We start from the raw sequence: 18622 nt of genomic DNA, 5'->3' as shown, positions 1-18622 counted from the left end.
TCCTCCAAAATTAATCGAACCTGTTCGTAGAAAATTGAGAAAATAATGAACCAACGATCGATAATTAGAATCCATGGTATTCAATCTAAATCTTAGCCTTGATTGGAAAGAGTGAAATACATGATATGATTTCTGGAACAAATTTGTGGAAAAGTATGATGACCGATTTAACCTTATGAACGAGGTATTCATTAAACGGCTTAAAATCTTAATTATTAAATTACCAGATTGAATTAATCTCGGCCGCCCATCATCAACGAACGGATGGATCAGATTTATTCTTCTTTCTATATATAAGGGCTGTTTCTCTATAGATGCAAACCCTATATATATATAAGGGTGGGCTACCGTGAGAGCACATATTAAAATAAGAAATAAGAGCAATATAGAGAAAGACTAAAATAAGTACACTTCTTAAAATATAAAATAAGAATTATTTTCAGCCCTTAGATCATCAAGATCTACGGTTGATTCGTAACCCTGTTGGATGAATTCGTGGTCCTGAGTTCGAATCCCAAAGGTAACAAAAATTTATTTTTCGCAATTCGTAACTCTGTTGGATAAATTCATACGTGTTCTACATAAAATTCGTACATTAAAAAACGTTTATATTTTATACACTTAAGAGTGTTTTTATTATAGTCCACCCCTATATATATACATCTTGAGACAAGAACAAGTACTAAAATTCTTATTAAAAACGGGTGTGAACATTAATCGACATGTCTATCCAAATTTTCTTTAATTTTTAATCTTTTGTTAGTTATTATATTTATAATTTATGTTTACTTTGTAATGTTCGAATTATTAATGTGGCGAATATTCAATTATTGTAACATATTATATTTCTAAATTAAAACATATTTACGTAATTAGCAAGTATTATTATATATGTTTGAGACTAAAATGAATAATAAAATCACCAGTTTAATTATATCGGGATGAGTGTGGGTATATATATTTTAAACGAGTTTGAGTGATTGAATTGTACAAATGTTATTATTTTAATTTATTCTCATGCTCTTCTAAATGACTGAACCCTATCAAGTATCAAAATATAAAATATAAAATATAAATTTTTTTTTGTAACTATTAATTATTCATCAAATTTCGGTGAATTACACGTTAATGTAACGATGACATGGTCACATGGCAATTGGCATGCCAAATTTTGGGCTTTTTACAGTTCTTGGGCCTTCCCGTTTGACTACGCTGATGCAGGAAAATAATTTTAGGATTTTTTAGAGCCAATTTATGATGGTGGTGATGAGGTGCTGAAGTTGGAAATTTCGATAAAATATTTAGGATTAATTACATCTTATGTTTTGAATTTTCTTCAATGTATATGTCTTCTAATTAATACTCCTTCTCCTTCCGTCCAGCGAGATAACTTATTATTCGATCGTTAAATTCAGTAAAAAAAAGACACACACACACACACACACACACACACACACACATATATATATATATATATATATATATATATATATATATATATAACTTTTATTAAGAAAAGAAAAAAGGAAAAGAAAAAAATCTAACCACTCTTGAAAGCACGTTAAGCTTTTCCAAAACTTTGAGATTCTTAAATAAAAAGAAAAAAATTGTTAGAGATATTTACTTAAAAATGCTAAAAGTTAACGACGCAAGATATGATGAATCCTTGCAAAAAAATTGATTGAGAGTGCTGAAACTCTCCTCTAATCCGCCCTTGATTACGGTGAAAACGAATATGACATGCAAAATCAAAATGACATATGCCAACCTTAAATTTTGAAACGAACTCCAGTTCAATATATAATCGAATATTAATTCTCCATTTTATAAATATGTTTGAAGTGGTATTAGTTTATGAATATATGTCTATATACATATAAAATTAATGTAAGAAGTAAGACATGAAACCATATATGGTGGAGAGTTTGTTCTGTGCTTCAAAAACTTTGGTTTAGTATGGAGCAAAGTAGGGAGAGAGAGACGACAAGAGCTTCAATCCTTTGGCAAATCCAAAGAGTAGGCGGCGCCACCGACGCCGTATCAGACGATTTCTACAACGTCCAACTCTTTTTGTCTCACTAAACAATAAGTAATTAATTATTATTACTCACAATTTCCTCTTTTTTATAACTTTTATCACTAAATGCTCTTCTAGATGCTCACCCTTCACACGGAATTATATATCAAATTAATTACCTTAGTTAACTACCACAATACGTGCGTTGCCGAAAAAAAAAAAGAGTTAAGTATCAAATAAGCCCTTAACGTGGAAACCCTTATTACATTGAACACCCTATGGCAAGGGGTGTGACAAATAAACCCCTAAACTAATTAAAATCGAACAATTACACCCTTAGCCCTAACGCCTACTTAACAGCCGTTTACTTTATATATTTTTTTTCTTTTTTTTTATCGGTGCGGAGATGACGAAGGCAGCCGCTGCTGCCGGGCCAGGGCTGGGAGATGGAGGGAGGCGGCGGCGTCGCCGAATCTGGAGAACAGACGGCGGCGCTGCTCTCGTGCGGAGACGACGAAGGCAGCCGCTGTTGCCGGGCCTCGATGGGTTTTGAAAGCCCTAGCTGGGAGAGCAGCGGGAGCGAGATGGAGGGAGGCGGCGGCGTCGCCGAATTTGGAGAACGGACGGCGGCGATGCTCTCGTGCAGAGATGATGAAGGCAGCCGCTGCTGCCGGGAGAAAAAAAAAAAGAAAAAAAAAATATAAAGTAAACGGCTGTTAAGTATCCGTTAGGGCTAAGGGTGTAATTGTTCGATTTTAATTAGTTTAGGGGTTTATTTGTCACACCCCTTGCCATAGGGTGTTCAATGTAATAAGGGTTTCCACGTTAAGGGCTTATTTGATACTTAACCCAAAAAAAAAAAGAATAAATTTCTTAATCTCTGTGCCCAAAAGAAGTGAGCCTATTAAAATGAGACGAAGGGAGGATACAGACAAAATGTTCCAACAACGACATAACTTTTGAAGAATTGTTACCCTAAGAAGTACCACTAAATAAAATTGTGACATCTTGTGATGAATAACTATTACATGTCTCACAAAAATAAAAGCATGTCACAAAAAGTGTGTCAATTTTTGTAATTAAAAAAATGTACTTATATTTTTATATATAAAAAAATATATAGATATATGTATGGATGCCACTAAATTTTATTACACAAAAAATGTGGAGTAACAAATTTTGTGATATATACATATCTTGATATCACTAAAACTGTGTTACTATTGAACAAATTTTGTTGTAGTGACATATAATGCATGCATGAAAATTTACGGTCTATACATAAATAAGATTAATCATACTCTTTTTATATATATAAAAAAAGATTAATAATACTCTTAAATCAGCTTTAAATCACACCACTTTTATTGACGGTTTACATTTATGTCCTACTCTTTGACTTATATATATAGAACAAAAGAAAAATATATAGGTTTAATTTACTTCACCGTCCATTTATTGTTTTGACGTAGCAATTAGCAACCTTGGATTTTTGGTTAATTAATATATCCAATATTACTTCATTTTTATTTAAATAAATGTAAATAAATTAATAATTGCTATAATATTGTACTCCCTTATTGTCTTAATTATTATATTGGGGTGCAGATTTAATTTACTTCACCGTCCATTCATTGTTTTGACGTAGCAACTAGCAAACTTGGATTTGGTTAATTAATATATTCAATATTACTTCATTATTATAAGTGTAAATAAATTACTAATTGCTATATTGTAATCCCTTCGTCTCATTAGTAATGTCATGATTACTATATTTGGACGTTCCATTAATAATGTCTCATACTTGTTTTAGTAAAAAATTAATTATTTAAAATATTATTAATAGTAGGTCAACTTACTTTATAATCAAACTCACTTAAAATAATTTTAAAATATCTTCCACCAATTTACTTTGTACATTAATTACATTTTTCTTAATTTATGTATTTTATAAGATATTATTAATAAGACGGAGGGAGTTCGTAAATGTGGATAAATTGACATTTCAATCAATACACGCAAACTAATGAATCAATAAGAAATATTTATTGTGTATCAATTAAAGAACAATATATATTTCGTTCAAGTATTTCTTCCTCTTTGTCATTAGATATTCCGGTAACTAATAACATAGTAACTCCTACCACCGTCAAATTTGCAGTAAATAATAGTAACATGAGATGAGTCCTTCATAATAATAACATCAAAATATAGAACTTAAAAAAAAAATTCCACAATGAATTACTCCACAAAACAATAAAAAGTTCATTTTTCGTAAAGCGAATCAGAATGGAGCAATTCCTTAATGATTCCCCTCTCTTGTTCCAAGTGGGCCGGCCCAAGAAACATGGGCCCCATCTCCCCAACACGTCATCTATACAGTAAGGCAAAACTTCTTGTTAACCACACAACACAAACAGCGTTTGCAAACAATCATTAAAAACGACAAATTATTGCATTCTTGAAATTAACAAAACCAACTAAGAGACTAAGCTCCAATCATGTTAGACTAGAAATGGGATTTGTCCTCACGTCCCTTTTCTCTCTTTTATCACTACAATGACTTTTTATGCGTCTCGATTATTCTTGATCTTTCCCTAATTAATTTTCTTGGGTAGAGAAAATTAAGGTCACAAATTTACACACATATTATATGTGCGTTTATGATTTTGTCCTACATATGAGCCACATCCCCTTCTCTTTCACTACAATCTATGGAACAAGACAAGCATCCTAGTTCGATAAAAAGAGGTGCAACCACATAAACCAGCTTTAAATTTTCTAAATTCTCAAACAAGAAAGGAGAGGGAGAGAGAGAGAGCATGGTTTCATCTGTGTGTAGATACATATGATAAAGTGCGATGATGAAGCCTTCGTGTAGGAGCATGGCAAGTCTGATCAAGAGCGAGACAAAAAGCATCAAAACTGAGATGGGAAACCTCAAAATCTCAGAAGGCTGTCTGAAAAGCGAGACAAGTTGCTGCACAAAGCAAGAGCCAACAACAACAGACGATCGCGAGTCATCATCATCATCATCACTCAAGAAAAACTCAGATTTCGAGAGCCACGGCTTAACCCCGGTGGGCAGCCTCAGCAGCCTGCTCAACCCCACGAATCTCAAATTCGAAGAAAACGGCGACGTCGAAATCCACTCCCCCGATTACTCCTTGTGGGAATCCATCTTCTCCGACCACGTAGTCGACAACGATTTCATGATCTGCTCGCCCGTCAGGAACATGCAGACGTCCAGCTACAGCTACAGCTACGCGTCGCCGCCGCGGTTCTCGTCGCCGCTGGGGCCCAACAAGGGGAAGGGGCTGAGCCCCCTCCACCGCGTCTTCAGCTCCCCCAATAATCAGTTCATGCAGGTCGAGAGCCTCTCCTCCTTGCCCGCCTTGGAGACCCTCTTGGATGATAATTACGATACTAAAGAGGATGATTTCGTCGTCTTTTCTCCCATGAAGATCGCCGGCGCGGATTGCTATGCGGCCGTGCCGGAGCTTTTGGAGTGCCTCAACATGGCGGATTCGGCTCCTGCCATTCAAGTGCCCTTGTCGCAGCAGTTGCAGCAGGAGCGCCAGCAGGAGGAGCAGCAGCAGCAGCGCCACTTCGAACGGTGTATCCAGCATCAACAACCACCCAACGCGCCGCCGCATAGACTACAACGTCAACACCCGCCGCCGCAGCAGCTTCATCACCAAAACCATCACATGCCGAATATGCACAATACCTTGATGCTGCCGATTCCTGAACCTGAGCAGGTAGTTCATTATTAATCCTTGTCAAATACACAATAATACTAAAGAATGAATAGGTTAATGCATCATTCTAGCCCATGCCACTTAATAAAAAGAAATTTTTGTCACATACATAATTTATTACTATGTAGCCAACATGGAGTTTCCTAGGGCAGGGGGAAATTTGGGAGGGAGGGGGGATCTGCTGCTAGGGCAGGGAGAAGTAACATGGAGTTTCCTAGGGGAGGAGGGAGGGAAGAGTTGGGCAAGACGAGGTCGTACGTGCGGAGAAAGTGTTTGGTGCTGGGATATTTTGGGGTTTGGGGAGATCGAGGCAGCGAGGCTACGACTGTGACAGAGACATGGAGAAAGAGAACTGTGAGGGGTGAGATATGGGGATGCAGCAGTGACAGGGAGGTGGGAGAACCAGAGGACACAGGGAGGTTGAAGAAATGGAGGCCCGCCGCCCAAGACTGGCCAAGTTGGTGGAGGGTGAGAGGAAGCAGGTAGGGTGGAGAGGCGGGCGGCGACTAGGGAAATTTGGTGGGGGAAGGCGGCAGGGCGGAGAGAAGCAACACGATGGATAGGGGAGGGGGTTCAACGATACAAGGTCGTACATGCGGAATGCTGGGGAGGAGTGGGCGGCGTTGGGGGTGGTGGCGTCGCCGGAGGAGGGAGGTTTTGTGCGCAGGTAGGGGAAAGGTGAGGCGACATTGGGATTTGAGGGTGGGGGAGGGGGATTAGGGTTTTGGGAAGAGGGGAAGTCGACAGGTCTGGAGTTGGGAGGAACTTTTTTTTTTTTTTTTTAAATTCATATTAATGTCTTGTTCAATTATTTTACACGAATTTTCTATGTAACAAAATTTTGTGTAATAGTATAAATAACGTTGTTACACGAAATTGCAAATTCGTGTAGCCGTTTTAATAACACTATTACACAATCATACGGTTCGTGTAGTTGTATAAAACATGCATTTATATCATTATAATTTGTGCATGCATGAAAATGTTTTGTGTAATTATAAATTTTTTAATGTAAAGGTATTAAAATCATTTAGTACAAAAATAGCAAATTAATTTTAATCTACATAACTACAAATTCTTATTACTTTACTAGCTACCTAAGAAAATATTGGTCGTATAAGTAGTGAACATATATGTGTTGATGTATTTATATTTTTTATTTTTAATGCAGGAACAAGATAGTGGACTCCAATTGGTGCACCTTCTTCTGGCTTGTGCTGAAGCAGTGTCGAAAGAGGATTACATGTTGGCACGGCGGTATCTCCACCACCTCAACCGCGTGGTCTCCGCCCTCGGCGATTCCATGCAGCGCGTCGCCGCCTGTTTCACCGAGGCCCTCAGCGCAAGGCTCGCCGCAACTCTCACAAATAAACCCACTACCTCAAACATAATACCTTTCAACCCTTTCCCTCCCAACAACCTAGAAATCCTCAAAATCTACCAAATCCTCTACCAAGCCTGCCCCTACATCAAATTCGCCCACTTCACCGCTAACCAAGCAATCTTCGAGGCTTTCGAGGCCGAGGAGCGTGTCCACGTCATCGACCTCGACATCCTCCAGGGCTACCAGTGGCCTGCTTTCATGCAGGCCCTGGCAGCCAGACCCGGAGGAGCTCCCTTCCTTCGGATAACCGGGGTGGGCCCGTCCCTCGAGTCAGTGAGAGAGACGGGAAGGTGCCTGACCGACCTGGCTCTCTCACTCCACGTCCCCTTCGAGTTCCACCCGGTCGGGGAGGAACTCGAGGACCTCAAACCCCACATGTTCAACCGGAGGGTCGGGGAGGCGTTGGCGGTGAACTCGGTGAACCGGCTCCACCGCGTCCCGGGCAACAGCCTGGGGAACCTACTGACGATGATCCGGGACCAGGCCCCGAACATCGTGACCATAGTGGAGCAAGAAGCGAGCCACAACGGGCCCTACTTCCTGGGGAGGTTCTTGGAGGCCCTGCACTACTACTCGGCGATATTCGACTCGCTGGACGCGACGTTCCCGGCGGACTCGGCGCAGAGGGCGAAGGTGGAGCAGCACATCTTCGCCCCGGAGATCGGGAACATCGTGGGGCACGAGGGGCCGGAGCGCGTGATGCGGCACGAGCGGCTAGAGAAGTGGAGGAAGATCATGGAAGGGAAGGGGTTTCAAGGGGTGGCGTTGAGCTCAAACGCAGTCACGCAATCAAGAATATTGCTGGGATTGTATTCATGCGATGGCTATAGATTGACGGAGGATAAGGGTTGTTTACTTCTAGGGTGGCAGGATAGGCACATTCTTGCTGCTTCTGCATGGCGCTGCTAGCTTCCATGCATGTCCACGTCTTTCATTAATTACTTATTCAGCTCCACTAGATTTAATTAATACTCATAATTGTTGAAATTTTATGTATAAGTATTTTGTGTTATAAGTTTAACTATTTAAGGGAAAAGATGTATTAGTCTTTCCAATGTATGTAGAAATTAAAAAGGGCGTTAGGGGTCGATGGATCGGATATTGGTTAATTAGCGTACGATTTGGTTGGTAATAAATTATTTTTATTTGTTTGCGTCCTTCATCTTATTATCATGCTTCAAATCCGTATCCGATTTTCGGTTGTATATTTATATTAATTACACATTTTATTATGAATCATTATATTAGTATATATACATGACTTTCATTTGGACATATATATGTAGATGTCACAATCTATATATAATACTCCCTCCGTCCTACTAGACTTGGCACTTTTGAGTTGGACACGGAGATTAAGAATAAAGGGTTAAGAGTGTAAAGTAGGTAGGATCCATTTATTTTATGTGAGTAGAGAAAGTAGGGACCACATACTATTTTAGGAAAGTGCCAATTCTAGTGGGACAAACAAAAAAGGCAAGTGTGTCAATTCTAGTGGGACGGAGGGAGTATAAAACACCAGTTTTCTTCCCGCCAATTTAATGGCATTTTTGCAATTATAATGTCAATTAAAGATAAAAGTTTAGAAATTAAAAGAGAGTGGGGGTGAGAGGAGAGAGAAAAGTAGAAATGTGAGATAAGTTACGCTTCATCTACTATCATTTTTTCCCACATTTTCTCTCTCCTCATTTTTTTATACATTCACCCATTTTTTCTCAATTCCAAAATTTTCTCTTCTAACCTATTTTTCATATTTAGATGATTTTCTAAAAATCTTTAAATTTAATTTATGAAAATATATTCTACATGTATCTTAAATTAAAGATCATGACAAGATTTTTAATTTGATATAAAAATCATTAAATGTGAATTTGAAATAAATAAGTTATTATAATTTAAAATTTTAAAGTGATTATATTTCTCTCTCCTCTTTCTTTTTCTATATTCTTTCATTTTTTTCCCTCTCTCCTTATTCACTCCACGTTATTATATTATCTATATATTAATCTCTCTCTGCAAAATTTATCATGTTCCCTTCTCTTTTGATTATAATTATTTTAATTTAATGCAATTAAGGAGAAGGAAATTTCAATATGAATTTGTAAAAAAATAGTTATTTATCTTAAAAGTAGAATTTAAATTGTAATATAGATTTATTTAATCATATGTACAAATTATTTATTTGTTTGTATAAACATATTTGTTGTTATATTTTGTTTTTATATTATTCGTATTTTTTCTATTTTTGTAATTATTTTTGGGCTATTTAAATATGAACTTTTAATAATAATGCAGTTCGTACTTTTAAGAGCCCAAAATTATTATATGACGTCAATTAATATTGTTATTGATAGTTTTAGTGTTATTTGCTCAAAATGAGATTCACTTAAATTATATGCTTTATAATCAGTAAATTTAATTATTATACAATACTCATCAAATTTAATACTTATACTCCTACTCATTAAGTTGATAAATTATCAAATACTAATATTTAAATTAACAGAATTTTTTTGTTATTAAGAAACTTACTTTTCAGGAGTAAGTGGCGTGGTTTACACCAATTAAGTATATTTTCTTTACTGAAAATGAAAAACGAGCCTATTGGAGTGAGACGTCTCAAAAAGGAAAACGAACCTATTAGAATGGGACGGAAGGAATAATATATTTATATAAATTATAATTTTAAAAATAAATAAATATATCGTGGCCCGTGCATCGCACGGGAGGATGTACTAGTAATACAATAAAGAGATCTTATGCATCTTATTTCTTTCACAAATGAAGCTATGAATGTGACACTAAGATTTATTTAGAGATGAGATAATATAGGACATATATTATCAGCAGTAAGAGTGGGTTTACTTTTTATCCCTCTAAATAGAATAACAATATAATGAAGTATAAATGGATCATTTAAAATGGGACAAAAAAATTTATATCTTGTTTAATTTGAATGATAATATATTTATCCACTTCTCAATAAAAGTATACAAATTATAACACCCTCCCTTAGGTATATACATTTCCCAAGGAAAAATATGTTGCCCGAAAAATTATATCATCTGCCTGAAATTTTTATTATATCAAACAAATTAAGTATAAAATGATAAATGAAATTTATCCATTCTTTATACTTTAAAGCAAACACACCCTAAAAGTATAAGTGGTGGGGTGCAATACGAGTAAATGATTATGCTCCAATATGGGAGCGACAATAACAAACATAAAAAAAAATGATACTTAGATAGGGCCGGTCATGGACCCAAAGTACGATTGTCTAGGGCCCAAGGATAAAAAGGCCCAAAATAACCTTCAATAATTTTATTTTTTTTAAAAATGATCAATAATAATTCTTCATTTCTCCTCTTTATGACTCGAACCCCCGATCTATTAATTAAAGAAAAAACGTTTTACCAATTGACCTGCGCTTCACTATCAATCTCCAATAAAATTTGACAGTCCATTACTCTTCATTTTTATGCCAACCTCCAATAAAACTTGACAGTCCATTACTCTTCATTTTTAGGCCCAACTGAAAAGGCTCATATAAATATTTTGCAAGTATTACTCCTTATAAGTGGCTGTATATCTATCTTATTTTGTGTAGGACCTATAACATATCAGGACCGAGACTCTACTTAGATAAAAGATAATGATGAATAAATTCAATAATTTTCACTCATTTTTATATCTTATAGTATAGGCTTTTTCTTTGAATATGAAGATGGCGAAACGTTAGAAGCATATGCATATATTAATATAATTCTGTTCCAATAAATCGTCTCCCATTTTTCAATCACGACAAAATGCATATATTTCATTGGCGATACAGGGAAGCAATCAAGAAAAAAAAAATTGGGTACACTGAAGAACATTAGATTTTACCTGGTGGCTGGTACAGAAGACTGAAATATCTGGATCAACATCTGCCAACCAGAAAAATACACTAAATTACCTCCTAAATCAAGAAACACAAATTCTCATCAAGAAGAAATCGTAACCAAACAGAAGCTACTAACGCCTGAAAACCATGCTCCAAATTCGTTCAAATTGTGAAGATTCCAAGAGAGACGATACATATCATAATAAGATTCAAAGGAATCAAGAATGAGCACTTCAGTGATCGGTGAAAGTACATTGTCTGTGGAGATGAAAAGGAACTTAGCTAATAAAATTGAGTACAAAGCTCGTTCGTGGTACAATAGAGATACAATTTAAGGACTTGCATTCACAAGAATTCCAGATAGTATTGGAAGATCGAGCCCAAAGATGTCGTATTCTCATAGTATGTAAAAGTTCTACACCTACACATGTACAAGCAGCAAATTTTTATAGAGACACGCATACATGACAAACAACTGTTACACAGTGAATAATGAGTATTGTACTGTTTACAAATTATTGTGTTTTTCCGACTTCACAATCCGATGGTGCGAGTGAACTCCCTAGAAGTCCATAAGATAAGGCTGAAACAAACTTCCACCCTCACAAGATGGAACACGAACAGACGTTCTTCTTGGGAGTCTCATCAACCTTCTTTTCTGTTAACAAAATGGGAACTTTCAGCAATTAAGCAACTATTTTGGGAAAACAGAAAATTGAGGTCTTAATGATAGCATCACAGATGAATGAGATTGCATTTGTTACAAAATCCAGACTTTTCACAGGAAAATATTATAGGAAATCCAGATAAGACCTGTAATGTTAGATTCCAGGGTATCATAACTAGGAAAAGGAAACGATTAGCTTAGAAAGAAATTAGATAATCTAAAAATCAAAGCGGTAGATCCTATGTTTGGTAGCACATTTTATGCATAAATAGAGGCATATGTATACATAGAAGTAAGGATTATACATATGTACATATCATAAACATGTTATAGATTGGATATTTGAACCATCCGTCCCACATTTTTTTTGGTGTGGTTGGAAATATAAGAATATGAAACAGGTATGAGAATGGACTGAGCATTGCGATTCCTGAAGCGATGAGAATCACCAATAACTGATTCCTCTAAGCACTTGTGTGATAGAGACTTGGGAAAGAACGTTGCAATTGTATCCCATTTTTCTAAAACAACAGAATGGGGAGGGGTGCCGGGGAGGATGTATTGGTAGAGAAATTTAAAGCTCTAGAAAAATTGTGCTTCTACAACACCATGAAAACCCAGAAATAAGGCTACAATAATGCATGAACTCTATAACCAGACATATACTTCTCTAACTATCACTGTGAACTAATATCCTACACTGAGATCTGGATACAATCATATTATTGAGCCTTCAAACTAGCCAGGATTTTCAAAATCTGCATTCAGCTGTATGCTTCTCTTCTCATTGCCCAAATATTTCCTAGACCCAACCATCATTCCTTGAGTCCTCAAGAATTACAGAGATAACCATCCCCTGTCCTTGACTCCCATTTTTAGGAGGTATAAGCCATAGCTACATTTCTGTTGTGATCCTCATTCCAACTCGTGTGATAACCAAAGTACTAAAGTAACTAAACCCCTAGAAAACTAAGCCAGCAAGTTACAGAAACCATAGATTCACATTCAGGCATAGATATGTTAGTTCTATCTGACGAAAAACTTAAATGTAGGAGTTAAAACATTGTAGGCGAAATAAAGTAGGCAGCTAGTATGAAAAGAGAATTAGAGCAACTGAACTTATGACTATCAATCAGGTTTGCAGCTGAATAAAATAAGTAAAAAAGGTTACCTGTCTTAGCTTTTGCTACTGATGGCTGTACAACAGCATGCATGGTGATAACTCCTTTAGGCAGCTCTCCAAATGGCATCTTGCACTGTGCAACAGTCTTGTTATTCTCCAAAATTTTCCCAGCACTTATTAATTTCACATCATTTGCTGCTTTTGGGGAAATTTTCTTATCTGATAATAAGCAAAACTTGTCCAATTACACTCGCAATAAACATGCAAAAGAGCAGGAAATAAGCTGTCCACGACATTTATGATTAAGGTATGCATTAATGAATACAAGTCTCTGAAGCTCAATTTCTCATGTGCCCAAAACCAAAACTTCATTCAAATTTCCCTGCTTTACATTCTTACAATTGCACCAATTCTGGTCTAACATTTACCACAGTTAAGCATAAAAGCAAAGGGCATTTAATCATAAGACAATAACAGGGGTGGCATGCCACTACTAAAACACTTAAAGATAAACTTCACTAAATAGTTTACTGTCTGTTCCCTCAATCAAACGCCCAAAAGAAATTGGAATAAATTACGACGATAGAAAATGAAACAAACTCATGTTCTAGCACCAAAATTCAAAGATAGCATAAAAGATGAAGAGTTAAGCTAACCTTTAGGCCACTCTGTGACAACTCTTTCCTTCAGCATAGCAACAGTCGACGCCGGCGAATATCGGAACGGACCGATATCTGATCCATCGTACAATCTGAACTTCAGCTCCACCGAATCCTCCTCCGGCATTTGCTTTCCTCCAAAATCCTCACAATTCTCCAAAACAAACTCCCAAATCTTTTCCAAAGAAATCAAAACCCTCGAATTCCCAAATCCTTCACCCACCAACCGCAAAAAAAGAAAATCCGTTCAAATTGGAGATGCCAGCCGAAAATTATCGGAATTTTCAAAGTTAATGCGTCAATTACACTTCGAAATTGAGGAACCCTAGACCAGATCTTGATGATTTACGCTTCGCTTTTGCTCTATGTGCAGTGGATTCTCCACTTCTTTTTTCCGGTTTTTTATTTCTGTCCTTTTGAGTTTTTTCAGTTTTCATTTTCTTTTCTTTTACCTTCTTTTTGATATTTTTCCTTCTTTTACCTTTTCTTATTTTCCCTCTTTCCCTTTTCCAACTTTTGATTGCTTTTAGACTTTAGTTCTGATTTTTGTTGCTAAATTCGGAAAAAATATAGGGTTATTATAACCTTGTCAAAAAAAGTATTGCAGTCAATTTATGTGTATTTCTAAGTTGTTAAAGCGACTGTTTGACTATATAAAAGAAAATATTTTCGTGCAGTAATAAGTCATTACATTGCACGTAGTTGAGACCTCTATACCATATAAAGATAAGAAATAAATATATTACACCGTATGTAGACGGAACTTCTACACCACACAAATATGAGAAAAAATTATACCACTGCTCTCTCCGACAAACCCCTCTCTCTGATGAGTTCAAAAAGTTGCAGATCTACGACAATTATAAGGTATAAATTCATATTTAAGAAGATCTAGAATGAAATGATACGAATATCATTCATTCTAAGATCTGTCGTATCAAGACGTCAATTCGACTATAAACACCATCATTTATGCCAGGAGGGAGAAGAAAATGCTCTCACACCATACCAGGATTTACCTTCGCCGCCAAGTGATGCCTTCCTCTTCTCTCATTAAGTGGTACGTAAAGACCAATTCGTATTGTTGGTAATAGGAGATTAGGAGGGTACAAAAAATAATCTCCAACTGGAAGAGGATTCACTTGCGTTGCCAAACCAATTTGTACTGTTAATCCTCGTTGCCAAACCAATTTGTATTGTTCATAACAGGGATTTAGCTGGATTTCCCAAATTTCATACTCCCTCTGTCCCAAACGAAATGTCCTGTTTTCCTTTTTGGGCTGTCCCAAACGAAATGTCCTGTTTCTTTTTTTGGCAATACACTCTTTCTCTATACTTAATATTTAAATAATTTTCACCAACTCACTTTATCTACTTTATACACATTTCTTAATCTTCGTGCCGAAAAAAAATGAGATATTTCGTTTGGGACGGAGGGAGTACTATTTTATGCTAATTTTTGCTCACGTGATTTGTAATTATATTGATTGGTAAATGAATAAAATGATGATTCGAATTTTGTTCATCATTTATAGTTGGATTTGTTAGAACAAACTGCAAGTCTTTTGTTTTTTTAATGCGTTATTTTTTATAGGACGAATGGTACGAAATGTCACATTCGAACTATCCGTCTCAGTGTTTTTCATGCCAATTGTTTGGTACGAATATATTATTTCGTGCAATTCGTGCCAAATATTCGCGCTAATGTTGACCCACGAAGGTCATTTTGCACTTTATATCATTCATTCCAACACTTAACGTGATAGACGTTGTCATGAATGTTGTGAAATAATATATTCGTACCATTCGTCTCAATCTCAAGTATTAGCTACTTTGTTTATCACTATTTTATTAGCAACAAAAATACCGCAACTAACACGGTGCAATTGTAACACAAAAAGTAAGCAAAGTATCGTATCCTCAGGGGCTGATAATCGAAATTACTCCAAATAATCCTAATAAATACTATTGCAATATTCAGGCAAACAAAAATAAGGAGGAGAATATAAACTAAACTCAAAATAGAACAAATAAACTCAAGAAAATAAATCAAATAATAAAGACACTGACCCAAAAGAATGTACTATTGTTAATCAAACATATGCATCTAATCTATTGACTCAGTTACGAATTTTAATCCAACCCTGATGAAAGATCACTATCCTCTTCATAATTTTCTCTAACGAATACCTACGAAAGTAGATCAATTCTCTATCACATTGAAGTCTCAAAGAAATAAATTAACTCCAAATAACTCACAAAGAACAATTTCCTATAACCCACCTATCGCATTCAAGTCTCAAACTGAACAGCTTGACATACAAATTATTGGCTAGATAATTCACAAGAAATCAAGCACCAGGAATCATGAATCAGGAACTGGATGACAAACTGATATCACTAAAATCAAATACACATATTCAATCAACTACGTACAAACACTAAAATCATAATAGAAACTAGCCCGACATAAATAAATAAATAGAAGACATAATTAAAAAGAAAGCAATTGAAATAAATAAAACTGATAGAACTTGGAAAGAATTCAGGATGAACAGGTCTTGAACCATCAATCCTTGCAGAAAATAAGGGGGATGTATTGGTTTGGGATTCTGTTGGATTTTTTTAAACTTTTAAAAGTCTTTAAAAATCTAGAGGTATTCAATATGAATTTTAAAAAGTCTTAAAAAATCCTTAGGTATCAAAAAGTGTGAATTTTAAAACTCTATGGATTTTGATAGATTCTCCTTCACAAATACAAAGAGAAAAATCTCACCTCATCACACGAGATTTCTATGAATTCAAATTGCAATAAAATAAAATGCGACATAGAATACAAATTCAACTCTCAATGCAAAAAACAAGTATAATTCGTCTTCCACTCTTCAGCAGTACCATAGTATCAGAAATGTTTCTGGCTTCTCTTTCCACTTTTCAACAGCCCACCAGCAAAGCAAGAAATAGAAGAAGGTAGAGTGAGAGTACTGTGAGCAGTATCTTACTTATTCTCGCTACTGCTTTGACATCGAGAGCATGAATTATTGCTTTACAAACACCAATGCCACCACATATGTCCCAACATTTAACATAAACATAGAATACTTGGAAGCATATCAATTGAGTTCAATTTGTATCATTAACTGTTCCAGTACTACAGTGGCAAAAACAGTCCATCACCATATGCAAATATTATGCTACAAACAAATATCAACAATTGCTAAAAGTGTTCAGTAAATTGTACATTATATAATATAATTGTAGAAATGTGTCGATCAATACAATGGAATACATTGTGCAAGAAAACCATTTGATTCCTCAAACAGGAAAATGATAAATTTACCAGAGAATATTTTCTAAACCCACGAAAATCCATGAAAATCAATAAAAAAAAATCAGTCAAACTCTGCATAGAGTCTATAGATTTCCTAAACTCACGAAAATCCATTTACTTTTTAAAGTCCAAAAAAATCCAACAGAATCCCAAACCAATACACCCCTTAAATCTAAGCTATGAAAACTATGAAAGCAATAAAGTTCTAACTCTAGATTAAAATATGAATGTGGCCCCCTAAATACGTCAACAATGAAACATATTTATAGGCTCAAGGTAAAATTCAGTCAAAAAATCTAAAAATACATAGAAAAATGCAAAAATAGGAAAAAAGACGAACCCGCTGCAACCCCTCCCAGCGATCGCCGCTAGGTCGCCGCCAACAAGGACAAACTCCATTCTAGGCTCGACGTCGCCGCTGACGCTAATTCTAGACAAAGATCCCGGTGACCTCGACGACGATCGCCTCCAGGTTGCCGACTTCAAGCTTGATTCCATGGTGGACCTCAGCTATCCCTCTCTTGATTGTCGAGATCATCCCATTTTTTCGGTTTTTGAGCTTTTCAAGCTCATTTTCTCATTTTTCGTGCCTGTGACACTTCAAACTCGAACCTCGCAGACCTTCACTAATGATGTTATGCTTCTAAAACACTCAAACCTGAACCAAAACAACCAAAACTATACACAAACATAATATCACAAAAGAATATAAAATTCATATAAAATGATATCATAATCAAGCATAATCCTAACACTTAAGCAGTAATATATCAATAAAAATTATGCAAAATGAGTGTTTATCTACTCCCTCAAACTTAAGCCATTGTTCGTCCTCAAATAATAAGAATAACACAATCAATAAACACGAAAGGGAATAAATCTAGATCATCGATGCCTCATAAAAATTAGAATGAAAGAATCCTCAAATCCTCAACAATTAGGTGCAGAATTCACCATTGATATTCCAAATAATTGAATCTCACAAATATATGTCTCATTTAACTCTCAATTAATGGAATAGGACGTGTATACTCTCATGAAATTCAATGCAATATGAATTACTTACCATAAGCTTATCAATTGTCTACAATCTCCATCGCTAATAGTGTGTCAAGACTAAGATAAAAAGATATTTTCTTCTTTGGTTATAATGTAAGGACATTGGTTAAGGTGGAGAATTTTAGGCTAAGTGACTCAATAATAAATCAAGACACTTCATAAATCAAGTATGAAATAAATTTCATCTTCCTTCCAACTATATCACCATAATCACATCAAATCGAAGGATTTATCATCACAACACATAACTAAACACTCTTTTATGCTCTCAACTCATTTTTCACAAACAAAATCGATTTTCTACCAAATTTCTCAATGTACACTCGACTTCACAACTTTCCTACTTTTTTTTCATTATTTTTCTCTTTTTTTTTTCTTCTCGTTTCTTTTCACATATTTTTGGGTTAATCGCATGAAAATACATGAATTTTAGTCATTTTTTCATTCTGCACATGACTTTTGAAACTAACATTTTTAATCATGAACTTTACATTTGTTCCAAATTTTCCTTAAAATTGAGCTTCGGCCATTTTGATGCTGAGGTGGCGCCTATGTGGCAGCCGGAAGTGTGCCATTTAAACAGCCGGAAGCTTGCAGGCAAAACGACGTCATTTTTTAATAGCTAAAAAAAAACAAAACTCACTCTCAACCGGCAGCCACCACAACATTAACGCCGAAGCTTGGGGAATCGGCCCATCCGCCCATCATCTTCTTCGAAAAGCAACTGATCCTCAA

The 18622-nt window shown here is 35.7% G+C and overlaps 2 protein-coding genes across 4 annotated transcripts; one reads left to right on the top strand and one right to left on the bottom strand.

Moving 5' to 3' along the window:
• Positions 1-4579: 4579 nt before the first annotated feature.
• LOC131015977 (GRAS family protein RAM1-like) lies at positions 4580-8319 on the top strand. The gene is made up of 2 exons (XM_057944501.1): positions 4580-5778; positions 6950-8319. Exons 1-2 carry the CDS (start codon positions 4879-4881, stop codon positions 8069-8071), a joined length of 2022 nt encoding a protein of 673 aa, XP_057800484.1. The 5' UTR covers positions 4580-4878; the 3' UTR covers positions 8072-8319.
• Positions 7159-13952, bottom strand: LOC131016021 (membrane-anchored ubiquitin-fold protein 3). 3 transcript variants are annotated; one of them, XR_009098819.1, is made up of 4 exons: positions 13495-13952; positions 12887-13057; positions 11532-11706; positions 7159-7168 (listed from the first exon to the last, which is right to left on the bottom strand). XR_009098819.1 is itself a non-coding variant. In XM_057944575.1 (3 exons), the coding sequence occupies exons 1-3, from the start codon at positions 13622-13624 to the stop codon at positions 11651-11653; spliced, it is 357 nt and encodes a 118-aa protein (XP_057800558.1). In that variant the 5' UTR covers positions 13625-13952; the 3' UTR covers positions 11310-11650. The 3 variants fall into 3 exon arrangements, 2 of the variants coding, with proteins under 2 accessions (XP_057800558.1, XP_057800557.1); XM_057944575.1 differs by lacking the exon at positions 7159-7168 and having other exon boundaries at positions 11310-11706; XM_057944574.1 differs by lacking the exon at positions 7159-7168 and having other exon boundaries at positions 11310-13057.
• Between the last annotated feature and the right edge of the window lie 4670 nt (positions 13953-18622).

The sequence above is a fragment of the Salvia miltiorrhiza genome, chromosome 3, assembly GCF_028751815.1.
Source record: "Salvia miltiorrhiza cultivar Shanhuang (shh) chromosome 3, IMPLAD_Smil_shh, whole genome shotgun sequence".
NCBI classification, from domain to species: domain Eukaryota; kingdom Viridiplantae; phylum Streptophyta; class Magnoliopsida; order Lamiales; family Lamiaceae; genus Salvia; species Salvia miltiorrhiza.
The sequence above is the reverse complement of the archived record's forward strand: the minus strand, read 5'-3'. Positions and strand labels throughout refer to the sequence as shown.

Coding starts and splice junctions, on each gene's coding strand:
- LOC131016021 (XM_057944574.1), bottom strand. CDS start 13,624: ATGCCGGAGGAGGATTCGGTGGAGCTGAAGTTCAGATTGTACGATGGA. Junction 13,058..13,494: donor TGTCACAGAGTGGCCTAAAG/GTTAGCTTAACT, acceptor GCTTATTATCAG/ATAAGAAAATTTCCCCAAAA.
- LOC131015977 (XM_057944501.1), top strand. CDS start 4,879: ATGATGAAGCCTTCGTGTAGGAGCATGGCAAGTCTGATCAAGAGCGAG. Junction 5,779..6,949: donor CGATTCCTGAACCTGAGCAG/GTAGTTCATTAT, acceptor TTTTTAATGCAG/GAACAAGATAGTGGACTCCA.